The sequence below is a fragment of the Eumetopias jubatus genome, unplaced genomic scaffold, assembly GCF_037043125.1.
Source record: "Eumetopias jubatus isolate StellerSeaLion01/CBP00866 unplaced genomic scaffold, mEumJub1_p1.0 scaffold_9, whole genome shotgun sequence".
NCBI classification, from domain to species: Eukaryota; Metazoa; Chordata; class Mammalia; order Carnivora; family Otariidae; genus Eumetopias; species Eumetopias jubatus.
The window spans coordinates 48,695,977-48,716,034 of record NW_028274815.1 but is presented as its reverse complement, the minus strand read 5'-3'; the positions used below and the strand labels follow the sequence as shown (position 1 = coordinate 48,716,034).

At 45.9% G+C, this 20,058-nt stretch overlaps 1 protein-coding gene across 1 annotated transcript in view; it reads right to left on the bottom strand.

Annotated features, from left to right (window-relative positions):
• TACR1 (tachykinin receptor 1) overlaps nucleotides 1-4,879 on the bottom strand; it is a 157,959-nt gene extending 153,080 nt beyond the window's left edge. The window contains exon 1 of the mRNA XM_028116311.1: nucleotides 4,491-4,879. Within this exon, the coding sequence (XP_027972112.1) occupies nucleotides 4,491-4,879 (389 nt within the window). The remainder of the gene's footprint in view (nucleotides 1-4,490) is intronic.
• Between the last annotated feature and the right edge of the window lie 15,179 nt (nucleotides 4,880-20,058).

Below are 20,058 nucleotides of genomic sequence, written 5' to 3'. Positions count from 1 at the left end.
GAAGAGAGAGAGGGAGAAGCAGTCTCCCCACTAAGCAGGGAGCCCAATGTGGGGCTTGATCCCAGGACTCTGGAATCATGACCTGAGCTAAGGGCAGACCCTTAACCAACTGAGCCGCCCAGATGCCCAAGCCCAGTGCTTGTCTAAGCCTTCTGTGGCTTTGTTTCCCAGTCAGGCTGCCTTTTGCCTCTACAGTCCCTCTTGTGGAGCTTCAAAATTGGTCTCCCTCCTCCCTTCTTAGATGTTGCTCTGCAGTACTAGGACTGGCAACCATCACGGGTCCCTGCAAAATGGAGGTGTCACCTCAGTGTCCTCCAACTTCCAATTTTTTGAAACATCACACGTGCCTTTTAATTTTTCTAACAGGGAAATTTTTTTTCCCTGGGTGGGTGAAATTGCAGAGTTTCAAAAAGTGAAATCCCTGGTGTTTTTGGAGCTTAATTAGAGTTAGACCTGCTCTTGTTTAGGTATATTTGTCTCTGCAACCATTTTTTTAAAAAGATTTATTTGAGAGAGAGAGAGAGAGAGATGCAAGTGGGGGGGAGGAGGGGCAGAGGGAGAAGGAGAGCATCTCAAGCAGACTCCACGCTGAGCTTGGGGCTCCACATGTGGCTCGATCTCGATCCATGGCTCTGAGATCATGACCCCGAGATCACAACCCTGAGATCAGGACCTGACCAAAATCAAGAGTCAGATGCTCAACTGACTGAACCACCCGGATGCCCCTCTCTCTGCAAACTTTTTATTCTAGGTAAATACTGCCTCCAATAAATACATATTTTTTCTTCAGAAGTAGACACCCCCCACCCCCGCTCGTTCCCCACTCTATGGAAAGATAACAGAAAAGAATTAAATTAGTACTACAATCTACAGCTGAAGGTTTTTTCTCTGTATACATTTTGGTTCTAGAAGGAAATCTGGCAAAGTTTACCAAGACAGTTTGACCTACCAATTCCACATCAAGGAGTTTATTCCAAGGAGAGAACAACGGATGCTCTTAAAGATTTATGTCTAGGATACTTGTAATTATTAAAAATGGAAATAATTTACATCTAAAAACAGAGTAGTGGTAAAATAAATGAGTATAGCCATGCAATATAACGCATCCATTAAAAATCCCATTTTGCAAAGTATTTCATGACATGGAAAATGCCCATGATATGATGTTAAGGAATTAAACAAAAAACAAAAAGCAACTATTGAACTGTTTTATTATGATCCAAAATTCATCCTTAAAGGTGTAACTGTATGTGGCATAAATAATGCAATAGAAAAAGCCAGTATAAGCTAGCATTCCAAAATTTTAACTGGTTATCTGTCAGTAGTGGGATTGCAGATACTTTTTACATTTTCTTTATAATTTTATGTATTTTCGAAATGTTCTTCGGGAAGATGTATTATTTTATTCATTCATTCACTTATTTAATAAATGTGTAGTGACCATTAGGTGCCAGACACTCTGCTTTGTGCTGAGGAGATAAACAAGACAGAACAGATGTGTTCTTTGCTTTGCTCAGAGTTTACAATCCCTTAAAATTGGGAGAAAAAGGTTTTTTTCTTAATTCATTTCATCTGACCCAGTAATTCCACTTTTGGGAATCTAGCCTAAGGAAATAATCAAGAAAGCAAAACAAAATTATCATATAGAAATGTTTATTAGTGCATTAACCATAAGGCAAAAAAAATTTAGAAACCACCTAAATGCCCAACGGTAGGGGGATGGTTAAAGTAATAATAGCACATTCATATAATGGAATAATAGGAAGCTATTAAGATTAAGTTACTGAAGACTTCTTAATAACATGGGAAAGCGTTATTAATGATTTCCATTACTATCAATGGGGAAAAAATAAGCTGCAAAACTATATAGAATCTGACCTCAATTATGTAGTATAATAGTCATAGGAGAGAAATTCAAATGTTAACAGGTGTTATTTTTACATGGTGAACTAATGGTTGATTTGTACTTTTGTGTCCATGTTCTTCATATTTCCCAAGTTTTTGCAATGAACAGGTTTAATTTTATAATCAGGAAAACCATGTTGCTTCTGCTTTGAAGACTTGACTTAGACACTATCTGTTAAAAATTCAAGGAAACGTACAAAAAGATAATTTACCATTTCCTTAAAGTCTGCACTGTCTTGGTGAAGAAAGGAGAGATAATTCATATGGAGAGAGCTGACAGCCCCTTTCCTTTCTAAAATATTCTTGGGAGAGAATGGATGACCACAAATGCAGTGGAGCTACCTCCAGCACAGGGCCTGTGGGGGATTAATTCACTGTGCTCATGAGGCTGAGCAAGGAAAAATAGAAGGAGCACTTGGAGACAGAGCCCTGGAGCCTAATCCCAACCTCTACCTTGAATTCTAACCTTGAGCATGATGTTGATAATCTCCCTGGGCTGTATCTGTACATTAGGGACCTGGGGACATTTCTCACTGCTGTCATTTCCCTCACTGAGCAGGTGTCATGCAGGGTCAGGGTCCTGTCTCTGGTTTGCCTAGAGAGAAAGAACAATGGAGCCTGAGATGCCAGGGTCAAGGCAGCCAAAATCTGGCTCCCTACCCAATCTAGTGTGAAGACTTTGACCCTGACTCCTGCCCCTTGCCTTCTAAGTTCAAAGAGAAAGAGCATGGCTGTGGAACATGTCAATTCTGTGTAAGCCAAAGCAAAGAGAGCCAGCTGCTGGTGCTCCACCAGCTACTGAATGCTCAGGCACACACTGACTGAGAGGTCTCCTTTGAGCCCACACAAGGCCCAAGTGCATTTAAAATAGCAACTTTCCCTCTAATTTAAAGTTCATCAAGGCTGAAATCACAGCAGGTTTCACTGCACCTGTATTCAGTCATTTATCATGCTCTGGGTTTTCTAAATGTAAGGGTCTGCTGTGCAGTTAAAGGAGAAAGTCAGTGCAGAAAGATTTATAGGCACACTTCACTTTCAACAAACTTAATATCTGAAAATTAAAGTACCATAAAAGATAAATTTACAAAAGAATTCATTTCAGTAGCACTTCGAGTAATTGGTTTACCTTCCACCTTTAAAACATAAATTGATTCACCACAACCTGTTTTACACACAACGTATCAAGCACATAGAGGTACATAAAGGGAGATGTACACGGAATTTAAAAATCAGCATTTGGACACCACCCCAAAGCTGGAAACATTTCTCTGATTGGCTATAGAGGCTGAAAAAGACCTTAAATCAATTGCAAATGATAAACAATCTTTATGCTAAATTGGCTATGGAAGCTGAAAAAGGCCTTAAATCAATTGCAAGTGATAAACAATTTTTATGCTAAAAGAGTTTAGTAGTTGGGAAGTTTTTTTTGGGGGGGATTTTTCTTCTAGGTCCTTCTTGGGGTTTCTCATAATTCATTGATTTCATCAAGGCCATGGAAAGAATCCATTTTAAAATCATAGTAGAAGGTGTTTTCAACATACCTCCGCATCTCAGGTACGCATTTAATAACTGTGCACACATAGATATACACATTAGAGACCTATAACACCCACAAAAATGTCAATACAGATAAAGCTGTGCTCTAATAATCAATTTTCCATCCTGCCACCTGAGGAGCCATTCATCTCAAAATGCTAGCCCCAGTATTTGAAAATGCCAACATTTTCATTTTCAATCAGCTTCTGAAATCCTAGTTAGTTGCAGGAAAGAAAGAGCTTTCAATTGCCTTTGCCAAGCACGTTTCTCTGTGGATACAGACAGGTTAAAAACATTGACCTTACATGACAGAAATTAAAAAGGCTCCTGGGTAAGCTCCCTGGGTCCCTATCTGTGGAGTTCCTGAAGAACAGCCCAGCTGCCTCTCATTCCTGAATGAGAGAGCTCCCAGCAGCATAGACAGAGCCAAATTAGAATCCTGAGTATTTTATGATTCTAACGAAATGCTCTTCACATACAAATAATATTGGAGAGTTGAGGTGGGAGCAGAAGATCTCCGAATGTCCAGGAAAAAGTGAAAAATGAGAAATTTTGCTTAGACATACTTAAAACTGGAAGGCACCAAGAGACTGCCCAGCATCATAGTAGGCTTGCAGGGATTCACAAAGCCCCAGCCAAAGGCCAGCCCCTTGGCCAAGTTCTGGTACCCCCTTCAGGCCTTCAGGGTAAAGGAGAGGATGAATATATGGAAAGAAGCAAAGCAGGAGTGGAAAGGGACGTGTCAAGGAGATGAGTGCAGGAGGGGTGAAAAAAATAGGCTTAAATGAAGGATAGAGGAGGCGTGTGAAGAAAGGGAGACTGGCAATGAGTGAAAAGGAGGAGAAACGGGAAAAGGAAATAGAAAAGGAAATGGTGAAATAAGATAAAGTTCCCCATTAACAACTGACTTAGTTGGCTGTCAGGAAAAACCCCAGGGTACAGGTGACCAATCTCCACCTTGAACCAGGCGCAGTGCAACCTGGAAGCTCCCAGCAATGCCACGGTCCTCTATGGACACTTCCTCCCTTCTCCACAGAGGGCAAGCTCACCTATCGAAGGCCACAGCAGTCATGGAGTAGATGCTGGCGAAGACAGCGGCAATGGGGAAGAAGTTGTGGAACTTGCAGTAGAACAGGCCGTAGTACCACTCATTGTGGACAGCGTAGGTGAAGTTCACCACCGTGTTGAATGCAGCCATGGATGCCTCTGCGAAAGCCAGGTTCACCAGGAAATAGTTAGTCACTGTCCTCATTCTCTTGTGGGCCAGGATGATCCACATCACCACCACGTTGCCCACGACCGAGGTCACCACGATGACCGTATAGGCAGCTGCCCAAAGGACAATTTGCCAGGCCGGCTGCACAAACTGGTTGGGCTCTGAGGTGTTGGTGGAGACATTGGGGAAGAGGTCTGGGTCTACCTGGAGGACGTTATCCATCCCCCCGCCAAGTAGTTAAGCCCTCCTCCCTGCACACACCCTGCCTTTGCAGCAGGCCCTGAGGCTGACGGCTGGGGTCAGGGTCCTGTTTAACCAAGACAGGAGGGCTGCAGGCTCCTTCTGGGCAGAACTCTTTTTTTGCAAGCAGGAGAGTTGGCGCTCAGAAGATAAACGCTTCTAGATGCGCTGTCTGCTTCTCGTGGCTCTGAATTCCTCCACTTTCAAGCATCAGGAAGCATTTGAGTTCAGAAATCCGGAGACAGCGTCTCTACTGCGTGGGACTGGAAAAAGGAAAGAAATTCCACGGGTAACTGTTCCGGGAAGCAGGAGACCTTTCTGCACCTGCTGCTGCTTGCAACTCCTGTTCCCGCTGCTCGCAGCGGCAAATGCAAAGCCCTGTTCTGCAGGAGGACTTAGGGGCAAAGGGGAGAGTGTTCGTCACAGCACGACCTGTAAAAGTTCTGAGTCTATGGCGGGGATTCTGGGGCCCCTTGTCCGTCCGGAGATTTTTCCTTTGCTTTTGCTGCACTGCCGCCGCCGCCTGCAGCTTCGCAGGCGCCTCTTTGGCTTGGGTCCTGCTCGGCTCGGGAGTTAGCAGAACCTCGGCAGGCAGCGCGCGAGGCTTTTATAACCCTCTGCAGAGACGTCACCGAGAAGGGGCAGTACCTGGGTTGCGTACTCGCCAGTCCTCGTGCGCAGCGCCGCAGCTGAACCAGCTGTTGGCAACTGTCTCATTCCACCAACGCAGCCACCCCGCCTTTTGGGCTACCTGCTGCGCGAGTCCTCAAGCCGGGCGCCCCACGCACTCCGCGAGGGGGCGCTAGGTAGCCTCGGAGTAATTGCGCCGGACGGAGTCTGCAGCTGGAAGCACAGAAAGGAAGGATTTGAGAAAGAGCTGTAGGGATGGACACAACAACTTCCAGGGAGAGCAGCCCGGAGCGCTGCGACAGCTCTGCAGAGGCGCCTGCCTGTGGCTGTGGGAGTCGGGCAAGTGTGGGGGCGACGTGCCAGCGCTGCGCTCCGGGCCTCTCTCCAGCCCGAGTGTACCACGGGCTCGCTCTGGCTGCTACCGAGAAGGAAGAGGTGACAATGCCCAGTTCTAGGTCTACGGAAAACAACTTTCCTGAGATCGTGTTTAGGAAATATCCCCAAATACCTAGTTCCCTTCTCTGGGTGGACCGATTCCCCTGGGGAAGCAAGGATAGACTAAGCTTTGGGGACACCTTCCCCAGACTCGCCGGTGACTTGGCCCGTAGGTCCCTGAAAGCTCCAGCTGAGCTCTACAGTTGAGCCCCCTGCATAGGCAGCCAGGACTGGGCTGGGCTCCCTACGAAGCTTGGTGAGCGCAGGAGCCACCTATAAGCAGTGTGTCGCTCAGACGCGCCTCTCTGGGCTCTCTGCCAGCACCCACTGCGGCCTCGCGTTCACCGCCCGGGGCCCTAGCAGCGTCTGCCTCTGCGCCTCCGGGGCCTGAGGGCCAGAGTCCGGCCGGGTGGCGTCCGGGGCTCCTTCCCTTACTCCCTCGCAGTTTTGCATAGGGACTGGAAGGCAGTTTTGTGCCCCTTCTCTCCCCACTCCCACCCTTCTCTCCCCACTCCCACCCCCCCGGCGGACTTCGAGGCCTCATCTGCCAGTCGAAGGCCATTTCAAACCGCGGAGCTGGTGTTGGTTTCCCACCAACGTGAAGTTGGTGGGAAAGGCTCGCCCGTGGGTGCGAACCGTTTTGGAAAAGCCGAGATGGGCTGAGGTTTGGAGGGCTTTCCAGCCCAGAGTGCCCAGGAGATACGGTTCCCCGGAGGAACTGAACCTTCGGAGTTTTTCTGGGGGCCATCTATTCCTCTGTCCCCTCTCTTTTCACTGCGGGGACTCAAAACTGTGCGACGTGGGTGGGGATGGGTAGCATGGCTCAGCGCAGAGGCTCGGGTTAGCGCAAGCCCGCATTCTCCCGGGAGCGGCGTTTACGCACTAGTCCTGCCTGCTTGCGCACGTCTTGGGGGAGCAAGAAACGTATCTGGCAGGAAGCGCTTTAAGGCTTGGAAATTTATTGTACGGATTTATGCCAGGCTAAAATCGGATCCTTTCGGGGGGGCGACGGTGGGGGGGTGGAGGTGGAGGAATCTGCTAGTTCACTTTGGTTTTGTTGAAGCCTGGAATTCCAGCATTTATATGAACCTCACCTTGCACTCTCTGGTACTCCAGGCACCCCTAAACCCGAAGAGAAAACTCCAGAGATGCCTAGGGGAGCACAGCACGCCCTTATTTAGACAGGTTGCAAAGGAGGAACCTTCTCGTGGGAGGGAACTCTTCCACTCTGGATCTCATCACTGCTTCCAGTAATGGGTATTAGAGGTCTTCTTAGCTTTGTCATTCTAAAATATGTAAAATATTATAACATTGCTTATACATAGTGTTTATTTTCCTACCAGAAAATTTGAATTTCTAAGATTTTTTTGGCTATGTGGATTTTCCCTTCTATAATTTGTCTATTCACATGCCTTGTCCCTTTTTCTGTTGGATTGCTTTCCAGGCACTTTTTTCTCAGAGCTCTTGGTATATTATAGATATAAACACTTTGCCTGTCATGAATATTTCAAGTATTTTTCTAGTGTTATTATTTATCTCTTGAATTTATGTATTTGTCATAAAAACTTAAACAATTTTTATGTTGTCTGTATTTACTTTAATGACACTTGGGTTTTCAAGTCTTGGTTTAAAAAGTTTTACAAAATCCTGGCTTTTTTCCATATAAATATCTTGGGTTTTCTTGGCAGTTCTTTCTTTTCTCTTTTCTTTTCTTTCCTTTTCTTTCTTTCTCTTTCTTTCTGATGAGGTCTTTAATTCACCTGCAGTTTGTTATTTCATATTATGTGAAGTATTTTCTTTTTCATATAATTAGCTAGTTTTGACAGCTCCATTTTCCTAGTGAATTAAACCATTATCCTTGTCATAGATTAAATTTACATATACATGTGATTTAACAGTTATATTCTCCAGTCTTTCCTACTGATCCATTTATCTATTCCTACAGCAATACCATGTATGTATGTATATATACATATTTGATTAATATGATCTTCTACTTTGCCTAGCCCCCTTGCAGTTAGGCAGAGCCTTGTGATTAATTTAGCCAATAGGTTGTGAGTAGAAATGATGTATGTCACTGCTAGGCTGAACCACAGAAGAGAAAGAGAGGGAGAGTGTGTGTGTGTGTGTGTGTGTGTCAGAGAGAGAGAGAGAGAGAGAGAGACTTCTCCATGTATTCTCTCCTGCCAAGTCCCAAATGATGCAGCTACAAGAAGACAGGTCTTAATTACCTTGAATTCCCAAGTAACTATATAACCCAGGCTGCTGCCCAATCATTTTGGACATGTAGTACGAGCTAGGAAATAAATTTTTTTATATTAAGACACTAGGGTTTGGGATTAATTTGTTATTCACCCTGATATAGCTTAAAACTATTCTGATATCTGGTAAGGCAAGTTCATCTGGATGTTCATTTCATGCTTTTTAAAATCTATTTTTGGACATCACATTTGAATTTTAATATTTTAAATTCAATTTAAAATTAAACAAAACAAACTGCATTAGTATTCTAACTGGAGCTGTGGAATTTATTGAATTTTGACAAAATTGTATTTTTGATATTATTTTTTTAATCCAAGAACATGGTATGCCTTTCCATTTATTCAAGTCTTATTTATGCCTTTCAGGAAGATTTTATAATTTTGGTTAAAACAGATCCAGTCTTTTGGTTACATTTATTTCCAAATATTTTGTAGGTTTTGTTTCAATTTTAGATGAAATACTTTTTCTTTTTTTATTCTAGATCCAAGAAAACCCATTATCTTCTGTGTATATGTATTTATGTGTATGTGTCTGTGAGTGTGTTTGTGTGTATGTATCCTGGTCATTTTACTAAATTTTGTATTTATTCTTGTGCTTTTTATTTGAGTTTCCTTAAGTTTTCAATCACATCATTAGCATATTCTTGTCTCATTGAATTTCCTTTACCTTCTAGGACAATGTTAAATTAAAATTGGTGATAGCAGGTATTTCTGTATAGTTTCTGAATTTAAATTAAAATGACTTTGAATTTTTACCATTTAGAATAATACTTGTTAAATTTGCTAAACAGTCTCTTATGTTTAAATGGTTTCCTTCTACTTTATTTTACCTAAAAGTTTTAAAAGGAATGTCTTGTAATTTCTTTTATTTTTAAATGCCTTTTTCAGGATCTGTTGATATGATTGTGTAATTTTTTTTCACTAATTTGTTGACATAATGGATTAAATGAATAGATTTCCCAACACTGGGCCCAACTTAGCATTCCTGGCACAATTTCTGCTTGGTCAGAGGCTATATTATTTCTTTGATATATTGTTGGATTCAACTTGCTAATGATTTATTTAACATTTTTACATTTATTTTTCTAAGTGAGATTGATGTAGAGATTTTTTCCCTTTTCTTTTTCAGATATTAGTGTTACGCACCAAAAAATGAATTGGGAAGCATCTCATCTCTAACTATGGCAAGAAATAGTAGTCTTAGTCCCTGAACTACCCAGTACTAGTCGGAAATGTAAGTCCTTGGGCCAGCACAGAACTAAATTAGAATGTGCATTTTAGTAAGATCTTAGGTTATTTGTATGCATATTAAAGTTTGAGGAGTTTAAAATAGGTCCAGTGTTTTCCAAATTTCTTAATGATAAGAATCTCTTGAGTTGCTTGTTAATGAACATTATCCTGTTCCCCTGAAAACTCTGATTTGGTGGATCTGGATTGGGGCTCAGCAGTCTGTGTTGTTACCAAATACCCTGGGTCAGTCTTCTCTTCAAGCAAGTTTTGGAAATATGTGGACCTTTTTACTTTAAATAGCACAAAACTAGATGAGTTCTTTCTTCATCTCAAGGAAATTTTCAGCTAGTATTTTTTGAAATTATTACCTCTTCTCCATTAGTCCTTTTTTCTCCTTTTAAGACTCTCATTGTTACCATGCTAGGTCTCCTAGATCCATCCTCTGGATGTTTTAGAAACAATTCCTACCCCCCTCCCTTCTCAGATCTGAGTAGTATCCAGGCTCTTCTGTTTTGGTCCTTTCTCCAGGTTCCCATGCTAATCTCCCAGCAGAGCCTAGCCTGCCCAGTTCTATTCTTCTCTTAGCTCAACCCCCAACAGGCCCAGGGCTCATTTATATCCACCTGCCCTTAAGGCCTGAAGCCATGTGGATAATGGGAGAGAACATTGGAATTGGCTGGGAAAGGGAGGGCAGCTGTGTTCAGGTCCCCATAAACTCTGGTCTCCCGAAGTCACTGGTGTGGAAGCATCCCCTTCCCCCTCCAGTGTGGATGAGTTACTACTATTAGATGCTGGCTTCCTGCCATCCTTTCAGAAGACAAACTGGTATATATTATATCTCTTGGAAATTAGATTGTTAGTTCTCTGAAGGCAGAAACGATGTTATTCAACTATTCATTTGTTAGCAGTCCCTTCCCTACAGGGCATGATCAATACATATGTATTGGGTTGGATTGAATTGCCTGACAATGGTAGAATTTAGAAAGGTGGTGTGAGGCAGGGAGGCAGCACCAGATCAGGATTCAGCAAACTGTAAATCTTCCCAACACAAAAACAACAAAACATTAATAAAAAAATAACAGGAAGCAGAGGGAGGTAGAAGAGGGTAAATGGCTCTTCAACAATGCTTACTGTGTGCCAGGAACAACTGTTCTACCCACTTTACATATAGTCACTCTATTATTTGAGAGAGAGAGAGAGGGTGAGAGAGAATGATTCGGGGGAAGGGCAAAGGGAAAGGTAGAAGCAGACTCCCCTTGGAGCAGTGAGCCCAGCGTGGGGCTCGATCCCAGGACCCTAGGACCATGACCTGAGCTGAAGGCAGACGCTTAATGACTGAGCCACCCAGGTGCCCCTACCTCTCATTTCTTAAAGAAAATCACTATTTCCTATTACTGGAGAATATTTTCAGACCTGTTAAGTTGTTATAACTATTTAAATATTTCTGTTCTATTACTGGAGAATATTTTAGGAGAGAAGTTAAAGACTATTTAATATTTGAAATGAAAATGTATATCTATATTTATTTTTTAAATAAAATTTCATTGAAGTATGAATCTATACAGAAAAGGACACACATCATAAGTGTAGAACTCAATAAATCAGAAAGTAAACATACCTGCGTAAACACAACCTAGGGGAAAAAACAGACTATTACTAGAATGACAGAGACCCTCTTACACCCTCTCTCTCAGTCATCTCCAAAGGTAATCACTACCTTAGCTTCTAAAACTGTAGATTCAATTTGCATGTTTTTGAATTTTAAATTAATGGAATTATGCCTGTATATAGCTTCTTTTACCACACATTACAACTGTGAGATTCATTTATGTTGTTTGTAACAGTTCATTTTCTTTTTTTTAAATTTATTTTATTTTATTTAAAATCAATTAATTAACATATGGTGTGATAAGGAAATTCTGTGTCCTATGACGGCCAACTGAGCCAGCGAGAGAATCCCAGTCCTTGCCCTGGGGCTCTTCTGGGTTCTCCCTGCTCTGCTTCCCGCATGCACCAATCCGGGTTCTTCTCCCTGCCCTGCTTCGCACATGCACCAAAAGTACCAAGTATGCGGAAGCAGATATGTATAAATTGCCCTCTGTGTTTGTGGTCGGGGCTCAGACCTTTAGAGACCACTCTCCTCTGAGCCCGCTGGTGTTAAATAAACCTCCTATCCTCCAAAATCTCTGGGTGTCCCTTGGTTCTTCCATCGGGAGATTCAGTCCAGGTTCCATAACATTTGGTTCCCTGCCCGGGAAACCCAACTGCGCTGGCCCATTGTTGCCACTGGTTTAGGGCAACGGCAGGGCGGTGACAGAATGAGGGATCATAACGGAGAAGGCATGCCCTGCCTAATTTTCAGCAGTCTCCCACCCCGGTTGCCTCGGGCCGTCCCCGCTCTGCTGTTCCCGCCAGACTCGAGGAGACTTGCCAGGTGAGGACCTGGTCCCGACATCAGATTCTGGTAAGGCCTGGGGCCCCAGGACCCAGACAGGCCCACCCCCATTGGAGGGGAAAGGGAGCCTGATCACCTCCTAGAGACCTCTTAGAGGTCTCACAGTTAGGGATTCCCAGAGAGTGAATGTAATAACTCCTGGAGTGTGATTGTGTGAGTGAATGTGCAGTCCGACCTGGCTTGCTCAAGCGGACTGATTCTGTGACTCCACGGGCCAGCACCCTCAAGGTCCCCAGAAGCCTATGGAGTCTGAGCGGGCCCGTCTGTGATTCCATGGTGAACGGCATACACTCTATGGCAGCATCGGAATTGTTTCCGATCATAAGTCACAATGCTGAGACCGCTATGGCTAAGCCTCACCTAAGCTCCTTTGGAACATGGCCAGACAGGCATCTGATTGGTCTCCTCATCTCAGGAGGCAACCCCCCTTTGTCTGCCTCTGCGCCACTGCACACAGGGACATCACCATGGGGTCAGGGCAGAGTAAACCTACAATTCTAGAGACCATGGTCAAAAATTTCAAAAAGGGGTTTTCAGGAGACTATGGAGTCAGGATGAACCCCAGCAAGTTGAGAACCCTATGTGAATTGGAATGGCCCACCTTTGATGTCTGGTGGCCTTCAGAAGGTACACTGGATGTCCCAATGATTTGTCGAGTATGGCAAGTCGTAACAGGAGAAAAAAGACACCCTGACCAGTTTCCGTACATTGACTCCTGGCTAGGAATTGCTCAGACCCTTCCCCCCTTGGGTGCGATTCGCTTGCAATAGGCAGGGACAGGCCAGAGTCTTAATCGCCTCATCCAAGCGACCTAAGAAAATCAGCAAAAGCCCCAGTCTCCACAAATCCTAGCTGGAGATCCCGAGGATGAACCAACCCTGCCCCCACCGTACATACCCCCAAGACCACCTACACCTGGCCCTTCAGCTACAGACACTCTGCCGCCATCAGTTTCACCAGCGCCCCCAGGCCCAAAAGATCTACTTTCTCCAGGACCAGCAGTCAGGCTGCACCCCAGGCCAGGTGCAAGCACCTTCCAAATGCCAGTACGAGAGAAGTGGGAACCCGAGAGGCACGATGAAGATGGGACGGTCCAGCCCGGCAGTTCCATAATGTATTATCAGCTCTTCTCCACCATTGACCTCCTCCATTGGAAGCATAACACCCCATCCTACTCTGAGAAACCACAGGCCATGGTAGACCTCATAGAATCCCTCTTCCATACTCATCGGCCAACCTGGGAAAACTGCCAACAGTTACTCCACACCCTGTTTAACACAGGAAAGGAGGAGAATAATGAAAGGTGCACGGCAGTACCTGGAAAAGCACACACCAGTGGGAGTCATCAATCCTGCTGCCTGGGCTAATATGGCCGCACCCGAAGAGCGCCCACCATGGGACTTCACCACAACCGAGGGACAGGCCCACATCTGCTGGTACTAGGAGGCTCTCCTCCAGGGAATCCCGGCAGGAGCTAAGAAACCCATGAACATGACTAAGGTATCCTCGGTCCCTCAACAACCAGGGGAGTCCCCTGGGGACTACTATGAAAGACTATGTGAAGCCTACAGGATATACACTCCACTTGACCCCGAGGCACAGGAACACCAACAGATGGTAAACACCTCCTTTGTGGCTCAGGCTGCCCCAGACATCGAAAAAAACTTCAGAAACTAGAGGGTTTTGCCGGGATGGACATCACCCAACTAACAGAAATTGCCAGTAGGGTCTACATGAACAGGGAGGTCCCAGCCAAACAGGAAGCCGACAAAAAGATGAAAAAGAAAGTCAGCCTCCTTGCCACTGCCCTAAAAGAAAAGGACAACACAAAGACGGGGAGACCCCAACCACGAAAATGGGGGAAACCCAGAAACCTCTTGGCAAGGGATCAATGTGCCTGCTGTAAAGAGAAAGGGCATTGGAAAAACTAATGTCCCAACCGGGAAAGGCTCAAAAGCCCAGCTGCTACAAGGAAGAACCCCGAGAGGAGGACCTCATAGGCCTTGTGGGAATGGACTCAAACTGAGGGGGACCGGCTCGTTCCTCCTTGGCCCCCATGAGCCCACGGTCGGAATGAAGGTGGGGGGCCAACCAGTGACTTTTATGGTTGATACTGGGGCCAAGCACTCTGTTGTCACCTCCCCAGTGGCCCCTTTCAGCAAAAGGAATGCGACCATCCTTGGGGCCACTGGGACGTGGGCAATACAACAGCCCTTTTGCCAGGCTCGCCAGTACGAACTCGGGGGCCACAGGGTCCAACATGAAATCCTTTACCTGCCTGATTGCCCTATCCCTCTCCTGGGCCAAGACATACTCTCCAAGCTTAGGGCTCAGATAACTTTTGAGCCCACTGGACACACTAGCCTCCAAATGAACCCAAGGCAATAGGAGATGAGGTCTCTAATACTAGCAATTACCACGCCAAGGGAAGAAGAATGGAGGCTATTCTGTGCCCAGGCCCAACCGAGCAACCTGCCAGAGTTCAGACTCGCCTTCCCTTCAGTATGGGCTGAAAACAACCCACGTGGACTAGCCCGGAATCGGGCCCCTATCATTGTTGATCTGATCCCAGGAGCCCAACCTCAGAGGCAAAGACAATACCCCCTTCCACAAGAAGCTAAGATCAGCATCCAAGAACATCTGACCAAACTCAAAGAAACAGGTATTCTAGTCAAGTGCCAGTCAGCCTGGAATACCCCACTCCTGCCAGTCAAGAAGCCAGGAGGGGGATACCAACCAGTTCAAGACCTGCAGGCCATCAACAAGGTGACTATCTCTCTGCACCCAGTGGTCCCGAATCCATACACCCTCCTCAGCCAAATCCCATACACCCTCCTCAGCCAAATCAGCCAGATGGTTCACTTGCCTAGATTTGAAGGATGCCTTCTTCTGTCTCCGCTTAGCTCCCCAGAGCCAGCCACTGTTTGCCTTTGAATGGTTTGAACCTGATACAGGGTGCCAGATGCAACTGACTTGGACGCGCCTCCCACAGGGGTTTAAAAACTTATCAACCCTCTTTGGGGAAGCACTGGCGGCAGACCTCGCCAGCTTCCCAAGGGAGGCCACATGATGCACCCTCCTCCAATATGTGGATGACCTCCTCCTCATCAGTGACACACAAGAAGACTGCACACAAGGCACAAAGGCTCTCCTACAGCTCCTGTCAGACTCAGGATACCGAGCCTCATGGAAGAAGGCACAAATCTGCCAACAACAGGTCCGATACCTTGGCTTCCTCCTTACCCAAGGGAAAAGAGAACTAGGGCCAGAGAGGAAAAGGGTCATCATCTCCCTGCCACAGCCCCAGACAAAAAGGGGCCTAAGAGAATTCCTGGGGCTGCAGGATTCTGCTGCATCTGGATCCCTGGGTTCTTGGCAATAGCAAGATCACTTTATGATCTCTTAGGGGGACCAGATTGAGAACCCCCTGCCTGGACTGAGGAAGCAGAAGCTGCTTTCACAGAGATAAAGACCGCCCTGGGGTAGGCTCCAGCCCTGGGCCTTCCAGATGTAGAGAACCCCTTCAATCTCTTTGTGCATGAAAAGGAAAGAATAGCGCTCGGGGTACTCACCCAGACTGTTGGACCCTGGCAATGGTCAGTTGCTTACCTGTCAAAGAAGCTGGACCCCATGGCAGTGGGATGGCCACTGTGCCTCAGGGTACTGGCAGCCACAGTCCTACTCATCAAGGAGGCGGACAAACTTACCCTGGGGCAAGAATTTAACGTCAAGGTCCCTCATGCAGTTGTGTCCCTCATGAATGCATCGGGACACCACTTCCTTTCCAACTCTCGGCTAGTACGATACCAAGGGCTCCTCTGCAAAAACCCGTGGGTCACCCTCAAAACAGTAAGGACATTAAATCCAGTAACCTTTCTCCCCACGGAAGAGGGGGAACCAGACCATGACTGCCCTGAAGTGACTGATGAAGTCTACATGAGCCGTCCAGATCTGTGGGATCAAGCCATAAAGGATCCAGAGCTCATGCTGTTCAGCAATGGCAGCAGTTACCTACAAAAGGGTGCCTGAAAAGTGGGTTATGCAGTAACCACAACCGCTGAAGTCCTAGAAGCTAAGGCATTACCAGCTGGATGGTCAACTCAACGGGCTGAGTTATATGCCTTAGTCCGAGCAAGCAAGTCAATGTCTATACTAACTCTTGGTATGCCTTTGCTACTGTACATATACATGGAGCCATCTACAATGAAAGGCGCCTCCTAGCCACCACAGGAAAAACTATCAAGAACAAGGAGGAAATACTGAGACTCCTCGAAGCCGTTCTGGCTTCCAAAGGAAGTAGCAATCCTGCACTGTAAGGGACACCAGAAAGGAGATGACCCCATTGTGTGGGGAAGTCATCTGGCAAATGAGGCAGCCAAGACCGCAGCCAGTGAGGACATAGACAGATCCCCTTCCCTCACCATGGCCCTAACACCCCCAGAAGAAGTTCCTCTACCCAGTTACACTAAAAAGGAAAAGGAATGGGCCATGGCTGAGGGAGCCACACTGACTGAAAAGGGATGGTGGATGATGCCAGATGGGCGCATTTTTATTCCAACAGCAAGTGGAGGGCATCTAGTCAAGGAATACCACCAACTCACTCATCTGGGGAAAACTGCATTAGAGGCCCTTCTCAAGAAGCACTACATCAGTCAGCTGCCAGCACTATGCCAAGCAACGAGTGAACGATGCATAACATGTGCTAAAAATAATGCTCGGTCTGCACCACGGCCCCTGCTGCATGTCCAGAGGATGAGAGCAACCCCCTTCGAAGATCTAGAGGTAGACTTCACAGATGTGCAGCTGAGCAGGGGGTTCAGATATCTCCTAGTAATAGTATGCACATACTCTGGGTGGGTTGAAGCCTTCCCGACTAGGACAGAGCAAAGCTAAAGGCCTCTTGCAGGAGATCGTGCCCCAGTTTGGCCTACATTAACAATCCATAGTGACAATGGACACGCATTTGTGGCAGACACTGTATAGGTCTTGACCAAATCTCTCAACATCACCTGGAGACTCCACACCGATTACCAGCCCCAAAGTTTAGGGAAAGTAGAGAGATGAATTGCACCCTCAAGGGAACCTTAGCGAAGTTTTGTCAGGAGACTAATCTCCCATGGCTGGATCTGCTAGCCCTAGCTCTCCTGTGTGCTTGCTGCATACCCAGGACATCAGGTTTCTCCCCATTCGAATTAATATATGGATGGCCTCCCCCATGCTTGGGAAGTCTTCCAGGAAACTTGCATCAGGTTGGAGATAAAGGGATAAAGGAGCAGCTTCAGGCCCTGGGGGCCACCCTAAATAAATTACAAAAGTACAACATCGAGAGGGCCCCAATCTCCTTAGGGTCCCAAGTACACTCCTTCCAGACAGGGGGCTCAGTTTGGGTCAAAGATTGGAAGAAAGACCCCCTCAAACCGCAGTGGACAGGGCCCCACACTGTTGTTCTAACCACCCCTACTGCCCTCAAGGTCTCAAGGACCCCATGGGTCCACCACTCTAGAGTGAAAAAAGCTCATCATTGGGATGAGGAGCCATGCCAGTGGAGAGTCCAGCCAGACTCATGAACCCACTCCAGCTTCACCTTCGACGAGACCCCACCAACTGATGGACACCTGCTCACCATGGTCCCTGGCTCTCATCAGCATGATTTCTCTCATCTTGGGAGTTGGACTCTACACTGTTGCCCCTCCTGACTGGGATTTCCCTCAGAGACTTACTATTGTCAGTGCTTATTGGGTATCTCTAGGGTTTATTACTGCACTCACTTGTCCATGGGTTTCATCTGCTAACGGGTTAGCCACGGTGGCTCCCTCTACCTAAGGTCTTAGATCCCACTTTTACTGGCCCTCTGCTGTCTACTCCTGAGCAGATTTCACCATGGTTTTCCTGGCCCCAGTCTGTCCTGGTCTTCGGCTATCTAGTGTGCTGTTCCTCCTCACTGCCTCTAGCTTGCCCGGCCAGGCAAGGGGGGCAAACTCTCGTATCACCGTTACTGGCAAATGGACTTTTCAGCTTATCCCCCTCAATTTCACACCAGCGCCCCCCACTGACTTCTTCCACTTGGGATGGGCACACACCAAAGGTTAACCTCCATTTTGATGGATGCCAGCTTCTTGATACCTCCTGAGAACCTCACAGACAGTGTTCCTACCATGGCCCTCACTCTGGTTACCGGCTGGTAGATATCTACATCTGTGGGGGCCCTAGGCCTCAACAGCCAAACACCTGCCCTCAGTTCTGCTCGCAAGCCTCGGGATGTGAGTCATAGGTGGCGACTCGGCCCTGGCCCTGCAGCACCAACTCAATTCACTGGCCTCAGTGGTCCTCCAAAACAGGCGCAGGCTTGACTGGTTCACGGCTGTGCAAGGGGGGGCTCTGCCTCTTCTTACAGGAGGAATGTTGTTTCTATGCTAATGAGTTGGGGGTGGTCCAAGAAACTCTGACCCAATTACAGGAACGAGTACATCACCAGTGGGAAACATTCCAGCAGACAACTTGGTGGGATGCCTTCTCACGATGGTTCCCTTGGTTCGTCCCACTCGTCGGCCCCCTCCTACTGCTTCTCCTCATAGTAGCATTTGGTCCTTGTATTCTTAATGCCCTTACTAGGTTTATCACTACTCAAATTGCTAAAATCAGACTCCAGTTACTCCTTACTCACTATCTCCCCTTAGAAGATGAAGATGATGCCCTCTAAACTAGGTGTTCAAAGGGGCATCAAAGGGGGGTAATGATAAGGAAAATCTGTGTCCTAAGATGGCCGACTGAGCCAGTGAGAGAATCCCAATCCTTGCCCCTGGCCTCTTCTGGGTTCTTCTCCCTGCTCTGCTTCCCGCGTGCACCAAACTGGGTTCTTCTCCCTGCCCCACTTCACACACGCGCCAAAAGTGTCAAGTATGTGGAAGTAGATATGTATAAATTGCCCCCTTTGTTTGTGCTCGGGGCTCAGACCTTTGGAGACCACTCTCCTGAGCCTGCTGGCATTAAATAAACCTCCTATCTTCCAAGATTTCCGGGTGCCACTTGGTTCTTCTGTCGGGCGATCCAGTCCAATGTCCTTCCGTAAACATTATTAGTTTCAGAGGTAGAGTTTAGTGATTCCTCGGTTGCATATAACACCCAGTGCTCATTCCATCAAGTGCCTTCATTAATGCCCATCAATTATCCCATCCCTCCACCCACCTCCCCTCCAGCAACCCTCAGTTTGTTTCCTAGAGTGAAGAGTCTCTTATGGTTTGTCTCCCTCTCTGATTTCGTCTTATTTTATTTTCTCTTCCCTTCCTCTGTTTATCTGTTCTGTTTCTTAAATTCCACATATGAGTTCATTTTCATTGCCATATAACATTCCATTGTTTGAAAACACTAGTTTATTTATTTACTGTTGATGGACACTTGATTAGTTTTTGTATTTGGCAATAAGAACGATGTCACTATTTCTTAAGCACATGTCTATGTAATTGTTGGAAATATGCCTAGGAATACAATTACTGGGTCATGAGTTTGCATATGCTCAGCTTTAGTAGTTATTTACAAAAACATAGTTCCTTGTGACAATTACAGTCCCACAGCAACGTGTATAAGTTTTCCAGCTGCTCCACATCCTAGCAAATAAATAGTATTGTCAGTTTTAATCTCTGCCATTCTGATGGGTGGGATATGCCTGATGGGTATCCCACTGTGGTTTTAGTTTGTGTTTTACTGATGAATGAAAGAATGTGGCAGAGCACCTTTTCATATAATTTTTGGAAAATGTTCTGGTTGTTTGCTCAACTTTTTAAAAAAATTGGTTTGTCTCTCATTGATTTGTAAGAGCTCCTTATATGAAATAGGTCCTTAGTCAATTATATGTATTGCAGATCTTTGTGTATTCCATAGTTTGCCTTTGTCTTTTGATGGCCAGAAATTCCTAATTTGAATGTATCCCAATTTATCACCTTTTCCCCCTTTTCAGGCAATGCTTTTTGTGTTTTAAGAAATCTTTGCTTATCCCAAGATCATGAAGATGTACTTATGTTATCTTCCATTAACTTGATTGCTTTAACTTTTATATCTAGCTCTATAATCTACTTGGAATTGATTAATGTGTATGGTATGAACTAGAGGGTTAAGATTCATTTTCATCTTTACTGATATTCAATTGTCCCAGA